The 16,706-nt window shown below is 37.3% G+C and overlaps 1 protein-coding gene across 2 annotated transcripts in view; it reads right to left on the bottom strand.

Moving 5' to 3' along the window:
* SORL1 (sortilin related receptor 1) overlaps positions 1 to 16,706 on the bottom strand; it is a 206,326-nt gene that overhangs the window by 19,267 nt on the left and 170,353 nt on the right. For both annotated transcript variants that reach the window (XM_074302641.1, XM_074302640.1), the window contains exons 32-38: positions 15,596 to 15,745; positions 12,041 to 12,172; positions 11,232 to 11,358; positions 5,507 to 5,676; positions 4,399 to 4,511; positions 4,070 to 4,174; positions 2,377 to 2,449 (exon numbers count right to left, since the gene is read on the bottom strand). In XM_074302641.1, the coding sequence (XP_074158742.1) occupies positions 2,377 to 2,449; positions 4,070 to 4,174; positions 4,399 to 4,511; positions 5,507 to 5,676; positions 11,232 to 11,358; positions 12,041 to 12,172; positions 15,596 to 15,745 (870 nt within the window). The remainder of the gene's footprint in view (positions 1 to 2,376; positions 2,450 to 4,069; positions 4,175 to 4,398; positions 4,512 to 5,506; positions 5,677 to 11,231; positions 11,359 to 12,040; positions 12,173 to 15,595; positions 15,746 to 16,706) is intronic.

The raw sequence follows: 16,706 nt of genomic DNA, 5'->3' as shown, positions 1-16,706 counted from the left end.
GTCTTAGCTGCCCTTCTTGCACACTTCTCCAGTTTAATGACTTTCTCCTGGTAGAACTCGAGTCTAAATTTCAGCTCTGTTGATTATTATATGAAATCTTGGGCAAATCACTCATCTTATATATCTAGTCTTCCGTTTCTTTATTCACAAGTGAAAGGATCTGATAAAATAATCTCTAAGGTCCCTTCCAGCTCTAAATAAACCAATAAATATTTGTTAAGTAATATGTGCCATGTATGATGATATGTGCCTATAAGCCTAATTAGCTAAGACAGAGTTTTCAAGAGCCCAGTCTAAAATAACCTATATGGGGAAGAAAAAAGATCTTGTACTTTAACTAAGAAAAGGAAGAAAGAACCTAATTATCACCAACTAGGGACTAAGAATTCTTAGGCTTCTCTATGCCATGGTGAAGTCCATGGTTCCCATTTTTAGAATACTGTTTTTAAATAATTGAAAAGAAATTTTAATTTTAACTGAGGGTTAGTAAAAATAAAGATTCCCTCCATCCATCCAAGTTCCCAGATCCCCTACAATCTAGCCATGGATAGATCTGCCCTTTCATGGATGATGAACACATTCTCACTAATGCAGGCCAGGTTTACCTTTCCTACACTTGCTCCTAAGGCAGAAGTTCATCCACCATCAGTCACAGATCTAGAGCTGAAAGAGCCCTCAGAGACCTTCTTAGTCCAAATTAGGACCAAGTATATTAAATAAGTTCTCTAGTCACATAGGCTATAATCATCACATTTGAACATATTTGAACATAGTTCCTCTGACTCTAAGTTTGCCCAGGGTACAAGTCAAATGAATACCAGCATCTTTTTTTTGTTTTTAGAGACCAGGTATTCCTGTTTCATCCAAGCTAGAATTCAGAAGCTATTCATAAATCCAGGTTCTTCTACTGACTGGCACAAAGGCTTTGAATTGCTCCGTTTCTGACCCATGCTAACCTCATCCTTTATTAGGAATCCAGTCCTGAGAGATTACCATAGTATTACTACTTAGTGTAGATTCCCAATCAGCATAGCCCATCACCACTCAGAACTTCTGAGCTCAAGAGATTCATCAGCCTCCGTCTCTCCAGTGGCTGGGTTTGCAGGTCAGCTAAACAATGTCACTTTTTAATGCAATATAAAGTTATCTTCAGTACAGGTTGCATTTGGTTCACCTGTGTGCAGCTGCTATACCACCATATGAAATAAGTTTAATAATAGAATTTTAAAATGTGGGGCTGTTTTTCCTTTATCTAAGGAATCAAAGAGATATTCTCCTATTGGCTCTTCTAGCAAACCTTCTTATCATTAGTATGATAAGAAGTATATCTCTCACTCTCTGGAGGGGGGAGAGGGAGAGGGAGGTAAGGGAGAGAGAAAAGAAAGGGAGGGGGGAGGGGAAGAGGGAAAGGAAAGGAGAAAGAGTCAGGGGGAGGGGGAGAGAGAGAGAAAAGGAAAAGAGGGGGAGAGAGGGAGAAAAGGAGACAGGGAGAGAGGGTGGGGGAGAAAGAGAGAGAGGGAGGGAGAAGGGGGGAAACATAAATTCAAGAGCCTTCTTGTAACATCTAGTTCATTCTGTCTCACACTGGATTCCCTAAGTTTGTTTGACTTATTAAAACTTCTTTTTAATATGAATCAATGACTAGATTGTAGTAGGAGGCCAGGAGCTCAAAAGGCATAGCTAAAATTTTTTCTCAGATTTTAGGCAAATATTTCCAACTACAAGAGAATTTCTTCTGTGATTTTAAAAGCCACCAAACCAAAGGTAAGGATGCCTGTTTCCAAGATGATAAGGAACTCACTTAGACAATTATTTGCTAGAAAGAGATTTAATTTCAGTCCTTATTAAACTCACAGGACCATGTGTCAGTGACTCATGGTGTACACTGAAGTGAACTAAGCCTAATGATGACTTTTGGTTTTTAGCTCTGGACTCACAAACACCAGCCACCAGTACTAGCATTATTAGGAGACAGTGACAAAGGTTGGATTGATAAGATGGATTTATTTGTGAACTTAAAATATAGTAGGCAAACTATTCACCACTTTACAAACATATAAAATTTTAGGAATAAGAGTAGTACATTATTAGTCCTGGGTAGCGTGGCTGTAGCCTGACTATAGACCATGGGATTTCTAAAGGGATCTCTATAAGTCCCTATGTATCTTTGAATTGTATGGAACGCTTTGTTTAAGGAAAAACAATTATTAGGAGAAACTTACCCAAACAATTACTCAAAAGAAAATATTTATAAACCATCATGAATAAGCCCAAGATAAAGCAAGAGAGAAGATTCTAATCTGTTTTCTTTATTCCTAGGCCAATTTCAAAAGGGTTTCTACCTTTACCACATCTTTAGGCCTTGGAATCATTTACCTTTTCCTTTTATGGTAGTGATGGATTTTGAATCACTCCAGTTTCCTATTCCTCGACTGGTAACTGCAGCAACCTTTTAAAAGTAGAAGTGAGTTAGTATAAAATAAGGGCAATTCACCAGAAACTAAGTTTAAGAAGTGACAAAAAGGTGCCATTTCCCTGAAGGTAGGCAAATGAAATGTGGTAGATGGAGGGGATAAAGAAGTAGGGCCCTGTTGGGGGCACTAAAGGCACTGTCAGAGTCATGAGAAAATGGAATCCTGCTTATTGGTGCACCCAAGAACTATGTTATGAAATCATTAGTCTGTACATAAAAATGATCTCATAATATTAATACTTTGTACAAATATGCCCTGTCTTCTTTAAGATCATCCAAATACCCAAGTATATTTATAAATGAAATGTGGCAGAGTTTCCCCCACCATGTAGTGAAAGAGAAATGGGTAATAACGGAACATATTTGAGTTTGGAAGACTCATTCATAAGAGAACATTTTAGTTAACCTCTGGAAAGAGTGAAATAAAAGTCAACCCAGTTTCTGGAGATAAAATCTGATTTTGACTCTTTAGTTTGTCACATCTTCTGTGGGTGCCAATTCCAAAGGCTGGAAAAATAAACAACTTTCTAGTTTATTCTAAACCAGATACTATAATGATTAAGGTATTTTAATAGATATCAAAAAAACCTGGGTTCAAATCCCACCTCAGGTGTTTACTACCTGGGTTATCCCAGGAAAGCCTCTTTACCCTCTGGTCCTCAGTTTCTACATCTGTAAAATAAGGAAATTGGACTCAACAGCTTTCACAGTCTCTTCTGGCTTTAGAGCAAGGATTCCATATTTTCATTATTTTCTCTGGAAGCTTATATGTTCCCAGAGAAGACACATTCATGTGTTATCAGAAAAATTAAAAAGTATCCCAATGCTTTTGATTATGAAGTATTCTGGATCATCTATCCACTACAGTGACTTTTTTTTAGACCAGATAAATGAGAAGTGACTATGCAGGCAACAGAGCCAGATCACTAAGATTGGGCCATGGTGCCAGGTCATGAAGTCGCCTTCTGCCACCATAGTGGAAACAAATATTCCCCCTGTTCCTAATGAGGCTCTCTGAGTGAGCAGAGATGACAGACTGTACCCTTAACTGTGGTGATAAGACCAGAGCACTGTATCACTTGAATTTGCTTCGTTATAGATCTACATTCTCCCACTGAGTGTCAGTAGGCTACGTGTTAGTCCTGTGTAGGAAGAACCTCTGACATTCAGATTTCTTAAGGCTTTCTTAAGATTTTGAAGATACATCTTAAGGGTTTTCTAAAAGAAAATAGTTCAAGTACTTTATAGGTCACTAATGTGGCTATAATACAAACAATAGCAAGGTACTCAGAAAGTGGCAATAACATTGATAGGTTTTGAAAATTTTAAAACAGGCATTAAAGATTTAAAAATGGCTGGTACTGACATATATAGCACCTTGAGGGTTACAAAATATATCACACATATCTCACAGGATCCTCAAAACAATGCTGTGAGATAGGTGCTATAATTATACCCATTTTACAGATGAGGCACCAAACACAGTCATAAATGCCAGAAAGGGGTTGTGAAGCCAGTTTTCTCTTCACTCTAAACCCAGTCTTCTTTCCACTATATATCCATATATATCCACTATCTCTTCATTTATCAACTCACTCTTAGGGTATATAAAGTGTTGACCAGCAAGTTCTTTATTTCAGTGTAGTTACTAGGTGCTCTCTGGGAGGCCCACATCTTGGTACCACTTCTACCATATTCTACCTAAGGTCAAGAAAAAAAAGAAAAAAAAATGCAGTCAGAAAAATGATTTACAAAGGTGAAAAGACTGTCCCATTCTAAAGAGGTAAGTAGAGGACAAATTGAGGAATCCAACAAGCACCTGACCTGCTCAGAAGAGGGAGTCCTGGTCATAAAGGTTCTCCTTCTGCCTCAGCATGCCCAGAAGCCTGCGGCAGAGGGTAGAGGAGTGCCAAGCAGATACTTACAATGTATTCTCGAACAAGTCCATGGGTATTGGCAGGGGGGGCCCAGTGACCCACTATCACACCTTCAACTTCTTTGTGAAGTGACAACTGGAGGTTCCGAGGAGCATCTGGAACTGGTAAAGAAATGGGTTTGAGTTAAAACCAACTCGAATGCCAGAGAGCTGGAGGGGAATTACTGACCTAAGAATCCACAACCCCCATATAGAAAACTTGGCTATTATCACAGTTATTTCCCTTCTTTTGCCCCAAATCAGCTTCCTTAAAATATGCCTTAGAATGAAAGGTTTTGAAGGATTAAAGACAATGCTTCTTAGAGCTCAACCTGCACAGATAAATACAAGATGGTATAGCTAAAAAGTAAACTTTTAAAACAAACAAGCCAGAATTCTTATATTCAGGTGAGTTATGCCCCTGTCAAAGTAGTCATCTGCACATTTATTTAACAAGGCTGCCCTGCTCAGAACCTCTTCAGAATTCTCCTTTTGCAGTTGCCTGCAAAGTCAGCCTCAGGAGCCAAAGAAACATATATTCTTTCTCATCTTGTACCAAAAGTAATCTGAAGCTTGACCTGTTACCTTATTTCCTTTGATTCAAAATGACTTTTGGCTCGTTTCAGAATAACCTACACTCTGAAGACAAAGGTGTGTCCTCTCTGGGAATATTTTTAAAGGAATGTGCTGCAGGCTCTCATGGCAATTCCAAAATGGGAATTCCAGACAATGCCTTGGCTGTGTCATTGCAATCCAACTGACTACTCTGGATATAATATTCATTTGCTTTATAACCTTTTGATTGAAAAAAAAAAGGCAATCAGACCCATCTCTTTAGCGATGCAATCAACTAGCTCTACAGTACTAAGCAATAGGAAACAAGTTAGAGAAATACCTTGATGGGCTTGAGGGAGGAAAGCAAAAAAGGAAGGAATACTCATAGTGGTGGTAGCAGGAAGGTAGGAATGAAAGATCAGAAAATAAAGAATGGCACAAGATTGATCTATAACTAACGTAAGACTTTCAAAGTTAAGGGAGCAAGGAACCAGCTCCATGGTCATGGCTAGGAAGCAGCCTGCAGATCCCTGCTGGCCCAGATGGGGCCTAACAACACTTACGTCCTTCTGGGGTTCTGAGGGTGACAAAGTCGTTGGTGTTGTGCACTTTTGTCAGACATTGTACTTGCACTTTGACTTGATAGGTGGTGTCAGGTTTTAGAACTTTCAAGATGCTGATGGTTTTATTACTGTTAGTTTCCAAAGTTTTCCACATACTCTCACCAACCATCCTGGGTGAGGAAACAAAAGGATTTCAGCCCTGGAGCAACATGGAGGTGACAAAGAATATATGGCTCAATTTAAAAGTAGCCACACCATGAAATCTTTCATCACAAGGACATCAGAACATCCAATGGCAAGGAGGACCCTTTTACTCTTCATGGTGGCAATTGATAACTTAGTGAATGAACTGTGAATTGAGGAGGCAAAGCACACATAGAAAGAAGAAACCAACGGAAAGAACCCTGAATGAACAGCCAATGGAACCTGGGTCCCTGTTTCTGTTGCTAAACTATTGTGTGACATAAAATCTAAGAGATGAATAAGAATTTCCTTTACAATCTCTCTCATAAATGGTCATTAAGTCAACAAACAGGAGGATTCCTGGTAACTGAAGCACCAACATGTTCCAGGCACTGTCCTTACTCTCAAGAAGCTCCCAGTTGAATGGTGAAGACAACAAGCAAATAAGACAAATCCATCTATCTATCTAGTTTTATCTTTCTATTCTCTATCAAGTACCTATGTATGTATCCATCTATTTTCTATCCTATCTATGTATGTATTCTACTATCTATGTATCTATCTATCATCTATTCTATCTTCTATGTATCTATATTTATATACCTAGCTTCCTACCTATTTATCATTTCTTATATATATAAAACTATCATCTATCCTATGTTTCATCTATATATATATATGTATATATATATATGTATATATATATATATAATCTCTGCATCTATTTATCTATATACCTAAAAGTCTATCTCTATTTACCTACCTCATCCTACCTATCTATCCATCCATGCATCCTATCATCTACCAACCTAACCCATCTATTCTTTCTATCTCTATTTATCTACATGCTTATTCATTTATCTTACCTACCTACCGACCTATCTACCTATATTTTCCTTCCTTCCTTCTTTTCTTTGAAAACAGAAATAATCTCAGAAGGAATGCTCTAAGGTTAAGAAAGACCAGGAAAAGCTTCTTTAAGAAGGTGAGCCTTCTAAATATTCTAATTTGGGGAAAGCTTTTTAAAAAATTTTATATTAAGCCTTGGATAAATACCATTTTCACTTCATGTTCCTTTTTCAGCTCTGTGGGGTCACATGGAGTAAATCTGCTCTTCCTTTCACATGATAGCCCTTCAAATGTTTGAAGATACCATGTCCTTCCTCAGTCTCTTCTTATCTAGGCTAAATATCATCAGTTGTTTTGGCTGATCCTAATTTGGAAGAACAGGGTCCTTCACCATTTTGGTAGTTGTACCTTTGTCACATACTAACTGTGTCACCATAGACATGTCATTTAACTTCTCACTGTCCCAAGGAACTCTCTTAACACTAAAAGTTTCAGAGAAACTTTTTTAGTTAGGTAAGTTTCCTTACCTAGGAGTTCCAGCAATGAAATCACAGGTAAAGTCCCTATCCACAAAGGTTTGACATGATATCTTCACAGTCAGTCAAACTGTTATTTGGGGCAAGTCAAAGAATTATTAATTGCCCTATTTTGGGATAAAAGAACTCCAGCAGATGCCTAACAAACTCCTACCTATTACCTCTGACTAGATGATCTGTAATCTATTCCAATGACAATAATCACTTCTAACTCTATGGATTGTTAACAAGTACTCTCCATCATGCTTTCTTACTCTGGTTCTTGGATTTCTTCACATTAATTTGGCTTCTCAATGGACATAACAATCAAGCCACTAAAACCATCTAAATCTCAATTTCCTCATCTGTAAATTTGAAGACGCAGATTAGATAATCCTTTGTGGTACTAAATCTGTGTTCTTGAAATTATTCCTCTTACCTATCTTGCACATAATTCCCAAGTCATACTGATGCATTGTTGGTGGAGTTGTGAAAGAATCCAACCATTCTGGAGAGCAATCTGGAACTATGCCCAAAAAGTTATCAAAATGTGCATACCCTTTGACCCAGCTGTACTACTACTGAGCTTATATCCCAAAGAAATACTGAAGAAGGGAAAGGGATCTGTATGTGCCAAAATGTTTGTGGCAGCCCTTTTCATAGTGGCTAGAAACTGGAAAATGAATGGATGTCCATCAATTGGAGAATGTTTGGGTAAATTATGGTATATGAATGTTATGGAATATTATTGTCCTGTAAGAAATGACCAACAGGAGGAATACAGAGAGGCTTGAAGAGACTTACATCAACTGATGCTGAGTGAAACGAGCAGAACTAGGGGATAATTATACACTTCAACAATGATACTGTACGAGGACGTATTCTGATGGAAATGGATATCTTCAACATAGAGAAGAGCTAATCCAATCCCAATTGATCAATGATGGACAGAATCAGCTACACCCAGAAAAGGAACACTGGGAAATGAGTGTAAACTGTGAGCATTTTTTTGTTTGTTTGTTTGTTTTGTTTTGTTTCTCTTCCCAGATTATTTTTACCTTCCAAATACAATCCTTCCTTTGCAACAACAACAAAATTCGGTTCTGCACATATATATGTGCAGAATATATAAGATATTTAATATGTATGGGAATGCCTGCCATCTAGGGGAGGGGGTGGAGGGAAGGAGGGGAAAAACTCGGAACAGAAGGGAGTACAAGGGATAATGTAAAAAAAAAATTACCTATGCATATGTACTGTCAAAGAAAATATTATAATTATAAAAATTAATAAAAAAATTTTACATTGTCCTCAATCCCTTATTTTTTTTATTAACTGTCATCCCCTTTCAAACCCCTTTTCTATCCTGGATTATTGCCACTCTTCCTCCTCTGCTTTTAATCACATTCTGTTAAAAACTGGGAAAGGAAGTCACATTGCCATGTGAACTGGGGCCACTACAAATATATGTTATCCAATTACCATGCAAGTTGAGATGTTACTCCTTTAACTTTTCCCTGAATTGACTTTCTATCATATTCCCCATAACAGTTGCTCCAAACTTTCTCTTCTCAAACTACCTATGCTATCTTCCCCCAATAAATTATTTTGTATTTACTTTGTATATATTATAGTTACTTCTCTGTAAACCTACTGTATCCCTCCAGTAAAATGTAAACTTCTTGAGGACAAGGGCTCTCTTATAGTTTTTTGTCTTGTTTTACAACTGGCTCTACCTATCTTGGGCAGGCTAAAAGTGAAATACTCACTGGCACAGCCTTATTGATGATCAGCATGAAAGCTCTGGCCTACTCTGTTTCTACCTTGAGCTAGTTCACTCTATTCCTCTATATGTTGACTGGTGAGTTCCTCCCCTAGGCTCCTTCTCCAGAGCTTAATTTGTTGAAGTCAGGCGTGTGACACTAGGCCTGGCACTTCAGGATTTGTATATTTATCTTCTATCTTGAAACATATTTAGCCCTTAAAAAAGCATAATGGTAGATAATTGAAAGTCCTTTTGACCAGATTTGCAAGACTCTAGCAAATGTCCTTTTTACAGCCCTTCCTTGGGGTATTTCTACTTTCCCCTTCTGAAGACAGTGCTGATGGTTCAGAAATCATTTTGGTCAGTTCTTTCGGGAACCTAGATGTGGGTATTAGGTGGTACAGTGGATAGAACACTGGGTCTGGATTCAGGAAGGCATGACTTCACACATCTGGCCTCAAGACTAGCTAGGCGACTTTAGGGCAAATTATTTAATTTCTGTTTGCCTCAATTTTTTAAAATGTAAATTAATGAAAATAAAAAATAAAATAAGAAAAAATCTACTAGCTCATGGTGACTAGATAATCTCTAAGGTCCTTTCTAGCTCTGAAATTACATACATAGACACATCCATATACACACATATAAACACATACATAATAATCTTTGGAGTTTTATATATATATTTATAATATATATTTTAATTATATCTAATATACACACATTATCATATATGCATATTAGATTCTCTGCCTCATTTCTTACCTAGCTTTAATCACTGATTAAACATTGTCTCAGTCAAACTGAGACCTGTTAAAGAAAAGACCAAGGTCTCCCATTGCATCTAGGGCCATCTCCAATCATCCTGATATACACATATCTTGCCACTAGACCCAAATGTCTCCGAAGGAAAAAGTAAGACTTATGAGTTTGCATAGATTTCCTTCAATTAAACATAACTCACTTTCATGTCACGGCATTACTTCCTTGATGTTATGGTCCTCTTTGAGAACAAAGGACAAATGACAATACGTATATTATGTTTTACATATATATATATATATATATATATATATGTATCAACTCTTCCAGGAATATAAATATACACATATGTATGTGTATGTGTGTGTGTGCACATATCTAGGTATGTCTGTATGTATCTCTGTTCATTTGCTCAGCAGATATTTATCAAATACCTACTTTGTGGAAGGCAAAGAGATACAAAACTCTAGTAAATACATGCCCTGATTTTAAAGACCTTATAATATAATCTTCCAGGTTGTCCACAGGATTTATACAAATAATACAACTTTGTACAAATAACAATGGTACTACTGATTAGAGAAATGCAAATTAAAACAATTCTGAGATGCCACCTCCCATCGCTGAGATTGGCTTAAGACAATAGTAAAAGATAATGATAAATTTTGGCAGGAATGTGGGAAAACTGGGACACTGATGCAGTGTTGGCAGAATTGTGATATGATTCAGTCCTCATGGAGAGTTATTTGGAACTATGCCCAAAGGTCTATCAAACTGTACATACCCTTTGACTCAGCAATGTCACTACAGGATCTGTATCCCAAAGAAATCATCTGCAAAAATGTTTCTGTAAGTTCATTTTGTGATAGCAAAGAATTGAAAAATGAGTACTGGGGAATGGTTGAATAAATTGTGATATATGAAAGTAATTGAATATTATTGTTCTATAAAAATGAATGAGCTGATTTTAGAAAAGCCTGGAAAGATTTACATGAATTGATGCTAAGCAAAATAAGCAGAACCAGGAAAACATTGTGCACAGCAACAGCAAGACTATGTGATAATTAACCATGACAGACTTGATTCTTCTCAATGGTTCAGTGATACAAGGCAATCCCAATAAACTTTGGATGAAAAACAACATCACCATCCACAGAGAACATCATGGAGACTGAATGTAAACCAATATATGCTATATTCATTTTTTTTCCTTTTCCTTCTGTTTTTTTCTCTCATGTTTTTTTCCTTTTATTCTGATTTTTCTCTCCCAACATGATTCATAAAGAAATATAGGGAAAAGAATGAATGTACATATATAACCAAAAAAATATATTTTTACATATAACTGGGGAAAAAACCGACAGCAGCAAATGACAATGGTATAAGAGGCAGTAAGCAACTGTAAAGGAAAACCTGAGGATGATGTATACATTATTTCCCCTAGGGAGCTGGGGCCAAAGAAAGGCTTTATGGAAGATAACACCTGACTTGGGTACCAAGAGAAGTGAAGGACTTTAAAAGATGGAAACAGGAATTGTGAAAATCTAGGTCAGGTACAGGAAATGGTATGAACAGAAGAATGGAGACAGAAAAAGCAGGGTACAGAGAATAACCTCTTTTGACTGAAATGTATGATGATCCTAGTACTCACCGGTAATAGACATTATACACACAGGATGCTGCTGGCATTTTTTTCGGCCTTGTCCAAGTCAATGTAACATCACCAGAGAAATCAGCTGTCCACTGGAGATTCTGTACTTTATATACAGTTGTCTCCTCTGCAGAGATAAAGGGATTAGTGAAAATGTGGGAGAAAATACTGCCTCATCAAGTCTTGGGTTTGAAGGGCCCTCTGGGGGGGGTCACTTAATTCCTCATCCAGCTTCCTGACCAAGCTGGGCCAACAGTTATTTTGAAAAGCCCTAGTGCTCTTAAAATAAATCCTGGGCAAGAATTCTAGAGCCTCCCTAATCGCTAATATTTCAGGGGCCTCATATCCCCTTATAGCCATGATGCATCTCTATGCATTTTTACTCAAATCTATACTGCTGAAACATTATCTTTTTTTTTTTTTAAAGCACAGGTGCCAAAAGCAAATAGGCTGGCTTCAATCACAACATCACCACCACCCTTAACGTGTTCTCAAGGAGAAGGCAATGAGTCGAGTTGAGGCACAGTGCTATTTAAAGCACCAATGGCTGAAGGTTCACAATAAGAAAGAATTACAGCTAAAACAAAGTCGGGAAAGAGAGAGCCCCAATGATGCAGCAAAAATGGCAACAAGGTTTCCAAGTCTAGTCTGTTGTTATCTTCCTTAAAGACTTACAGACCAGGAGAAAGGTTCTGTTTCAGCTACAGGTTAGATGATAAAGACCTGTGGCTGCTTACAGCAGGGTCCCTAGTTACCCTGGGAATAAGGAGCAATTGCCGAAATAGACTAGTGGGAGAAAAGTGGCTCACCAGTACAGCTCCTCTCATCACTCCCGTCAGAGCAGTCCAGAAAGCCGTCACAGCGTTCCGTGAGGACGATGCACGCCTCCCCATCCTCACACATGTACCGGCCACTGACGCATGTTAAAGTGCTACGTGTGGCTGCAAATGACAACCAATACAATTATATTCAAAAGCTCACAGGAGCCACGGTGAAAAGATAAGGAATGATAGATAACATTGGTTGAGTCTGATGCTCTCCAGCTCTGTTCAAATCTGTAGTTTTGCCTTTTTTTTTTTTCCCAGCTGAATTAGGTTTTATTTAGATGTGACAGCATTAACTACCCAAAGGGAGGAAGATTCATAGCTTTCAATTCTATATACCTTAAAGTTTACTTCATTCACATACCCTACACACAAACTGGGATACCCACACACTCAAGAGCCAATATTTTCAACATAAAATGCTTTGAAGAAAGGAGACTAATATATAGCTCAGGGGAATACTTCAGTCTCTTTGACTCCACAGTTTCTGTGCAATATCAAACTAACATCACTTCATTTCCAAAAGGGATCAAGGGACTTTCACAAACCCAATTTAGCTTAATTTCAGCACAATTTTAACAAAGACTTTCCCGCTATTCCAAGGAACAAGACAAAAATGTGGGAGGGATAATGATAAGACTAACCAACATTTTTAAAAATGTTTTACTTTTTGACCTTCATGACAACCTGGAAGGAAATATTATGGATATTTATAGATGGGGAAACTAAGGCCTTGAGTCAATTAGTCAATAAACATTTAATAAGCACCTATTACATGTCTGACACTATGATGAACAATGATTTACCCCAAAACTAATACCTATCAGGGCAGCTATGACTTTAACTCAGGTCTTCCTGACTTCAATTCACAATTCTATTCTCCACCAAGCTGTCTACCAATAGAATATTTTGGGGAGAACTATGTAAATGAACAATCATACCAGGTATTGAATAAAAGATCAATATCAGTCTTGAAGGAAGTTTTTACTGGACTCAATTTAAACTAAAATTCTGGTTTTACGACTTACTAATGACAAATCATTTAAGTTTTTCATATGTAACTCTTTCTTGTCCCACATTTTAACCAATAACTTTAACAAAAATAGTGAAGGCATGCTAATTCAATTTTTATAATCTATAAGGCTGAATGGTGTAACCTATAAAACGAATAACAAAAACAAGTGTTAAAAGGAACCCAAAGTAATGAAATAACCAGACCAAATAAATAAGACAAAATTCCATAAGGATGAATATCCATTTTTGCACTTGGGTTCAAAAATTCAATTTCTAAGCATAGAGAACTCTAGTTTAATATTAATGTATGTGATAAAGACCTAGGAGTTCTAGTGGATAGATGCATGCTCAGTAAGAATGTAGTGTCACTTGGCTGCCTGCCCCAGAAACTAACATGGTCTTAGGGTGGAGTAATAACAATAATAATCACTATAATTATGTATTGGCATTCATAATAAGGGATATTTGAGTTATAACATTCTGCACTGATTACACACACACACACACACACACACACACACACACACACACACATCCATTATATGTATACACATACATATATAAAATTGATAGTTGTAGTGATCTATTCATTTAGGCATTAACAAACTGGAGTGTTTCCAGAAGTGTGACCAAGCTAGAGGAGAACCTAAAAATCACATCATAGACTCACAGGTTCCAAGAAATTTTTGTCATAGAAAAGGGCAATGGAAGAAGAGATAGAAGAGAATAATTCTAGTTCTGGCTTCCTCTTACTAATTATATGAGCTCACTTAAACAACTGTGCCTTAGTTTCTTAACTTACAATATAAAGATAATAGGTGTCCTTCCTATCTCATAGGGCCAATGAAAAGTCAAATGAAATTATGTACATAAAATCACTTTGTATATGATCAGAAGTTATACAAATTTTAAAAATGATGGTGAGGAAAAGGAGGAAGATGGTAATCATGTTACCATTTTGGGAATGGCTGAAGGAACTGGGGATTTTTAACCTGTAGAATAAAAGACTTGGCTAGGGACATAAGGGTCATCTTTAAAGTTTCTAGGGTTGTTATGAAACTTTGGTTCTAGAGGGCAGAACTAGTAACAAATAATGAAAATTATTGTAGAGAGGCATATTTTGGTTCACATAAAAAAGAACTTCTTAACAGTAAGAACTCTTCAGAAATGTAATGAGTTACAATCTTATGAAGTCATGCAACTTGTCACTGGAAGCATCTCAGTAAAGTCTGAATGTCCAATTGTCAGGGACACTGGATGGTTGTTTGTGTACTGAGCAGTAAGTTGTATTAGATGACTTTATTAGATGAAGTTGGATTAAAGCCTTTTCCAGTTCTATGAGGGAAGAGGTATTATTATTATTCCCATTTGAAAGATTAAAACATTAAGCAGCCTTGTTTAAAAATCAAGCAGTTGATTATTTGGAGACTGGGGGAAAAGACTGGGTTCTGATCCTCAGACATGATCCCTCCTTAATTATATTATCCTTCCTATGGGGAAGAGACACAAAACTCATAAAGAGTAGAAGATCCATTTTAACCTCTGACAGGAGAGAGATTTACATGGGTACTTCCATATTCTTTCACCCCACTGTCTTTGTGACTAGAGCTTGCATATGTGAAATGGTGACAAGGTCTATTGTGGAAATCTGCAGTCATGAAACAAAACAAAGCTTACTGGCCCTCAAAGAGATGGATAGAATTCTTGATCTTAACCTTGTGAGCAAGGAGTTTACTAGGCACAGGTAATACTCTTAAGTGTAGCTCAGAAGTCTCTGCTTTTTCATCCAGAACAGCATCTTTGACTTTCTGAACTTCTCACCCCTTCCCTGGGCAGCAGTCTGGATGTGAATTGAATAGGCTTGGAAATGTCTGTTAAGCCATCCTTACCCCACAGAAACTGTCCAAATGATTAACTTTAATGTGTATTCTATTGAACAGTATGGATATAAATAAGCTAAGAAGAGATTTCAAAGGAATAGATGATAATACCAGAAATCCTAATTCCTAGGGACAAATAAAATAACTCTAAAACACGATGTCCATGTCATCTTTGATATGGATGTTTTCAGAGTGGTTACTGGCACATGTATGTATTTACTTATTCAACAAATATTTATTAAGCATGTACTGTGTTGTGTACTGGAGAGGAGTGAGAGAGCATACAAAGCCCAAAACAGAGGTGTGGTCCTCAAAAACCCGAGTACAGCCTGAACCAGTTTAAAATGTAACTGGGAAATATTTAACAAAATAAATAAAATACAATGGTAGATGGTGTTAATTAGTGATTTTCCAAGTCAATATAAATCTGAAGGGAGCTCTTTCTTAATTTTGAATAGTCAACCCTGACTCCAGCTGTTTATAAGCATGTAACACAAGCAGGCCTATACATATGTGTACAAAGATACAGACACACATACAGAGACTCCACTCAAGTAGAGACATACAACTCACAGGGGAATGAAGCACAAGTTACAGGAGACCAACACTATAAAGCAGCCTTCCTAATAGCTCTCTGGGCACTTACGACAGTTGGATTCATCCATGCCATCACGGCAGTCCTTATGACCATCACAGCGCTTCCAATTGGGAATGCACTTCTTTGGCTGTTGGCACTCAAATTCAAACCTGCTGCATCGTCCAAGCTGGGCAGCGGTGGAGGTTGATGAGACGTTAGCTGGGAAAGGAGACAAAAAGATCATTAGCAACTGAGACAAAAGGGGAAGGACATGGGAACAACACAGAAAAAACTGCCTAAGGTCTCAGCTAAAAAGTGCAGTGATGGAATATGCACATAGAGGTTTGACAAAAAGGGAGGGAGAGGGAAAATGCATTATTCCACTCAAAATTCTTGGAGTTCAAAGTAGAGCTGGGGTTCAAGGACTCCAATTAAGAATAAGCATGGCTTTCAAAAGTCCTGGAGAAAGGGTATGAAAATCTAAGAGAAAAGCTGGATAGAATGAGAAGCCATGGATAAATTGTAACCTGTATCCATAGATGTTGAGTTCCCATATTCCTAAGATCACAGACCTCTTGGTATAAGGAAACAATTGAGAGAAGAACAATGGAAATGGTTCAAAGGCTGGGTTTTGAGGCTAAGGATAAAACAAATGGATCCCTTAGATTAGTACCTGAATTACTAACCATATACCATATACCACTGATTAGAGTGTTATTTGAGGGTTTCATTTCTCAAAGACTTTCTTACTTAAGAGTCTTTTGGAGAAGATAAGCTTTATGAAACAACCAGAGAGTAATTTGTGAAAATACAATTGAGGACTACAATGTACAATTCAAAATATAAAAGGGTAGAGATCACTATGCGCTGAGGTTATTACAGAAGATTTCCTGAAGTCACCTAGAAGATAAGATATAACAACTCTCAGGTCTAGATCATAGGAACTCTTGAGATCCTTTCTTTCTCTAAAAGTTACAGTCTTATTTGTTCTGAAAAATATTGAGTTTTTCAACAATGTTAATGGAAAATAGGAGCCCAGTTTCAGTTGAGTAGGAAATAGAAGGAAGGGAAAAATGGGAACTAGGGTGGTAGCAAGTAAGTAGCATGGTTCACATTATAGAAATCACTGGACAGAAAGCTGAGGAGTCTGGAATTATATAACTAGTCAAAATGGAGCTAT

This window comes from Sminthopsis crassicaudata, chromosome 3, assembly GCF_048593235.1.
Source record: "Sminthopsis crassicaudata isolate SCR6 chromosome 3, ASM4859323v1, whole genome shotgun sequence".
Lineage (NCBI taxonomy): Eukaryota > Metazoa > Chordata > Mammalia > Dasyuromorphia > Dasyuridae > Sminthopsis > Sminthopsis crassicaudata.
The sequence above is the reverse complement of the archived record's forward strand: the minus strand, read 5'-3'. Positions and strand labels throughout refer to the sequence as shown.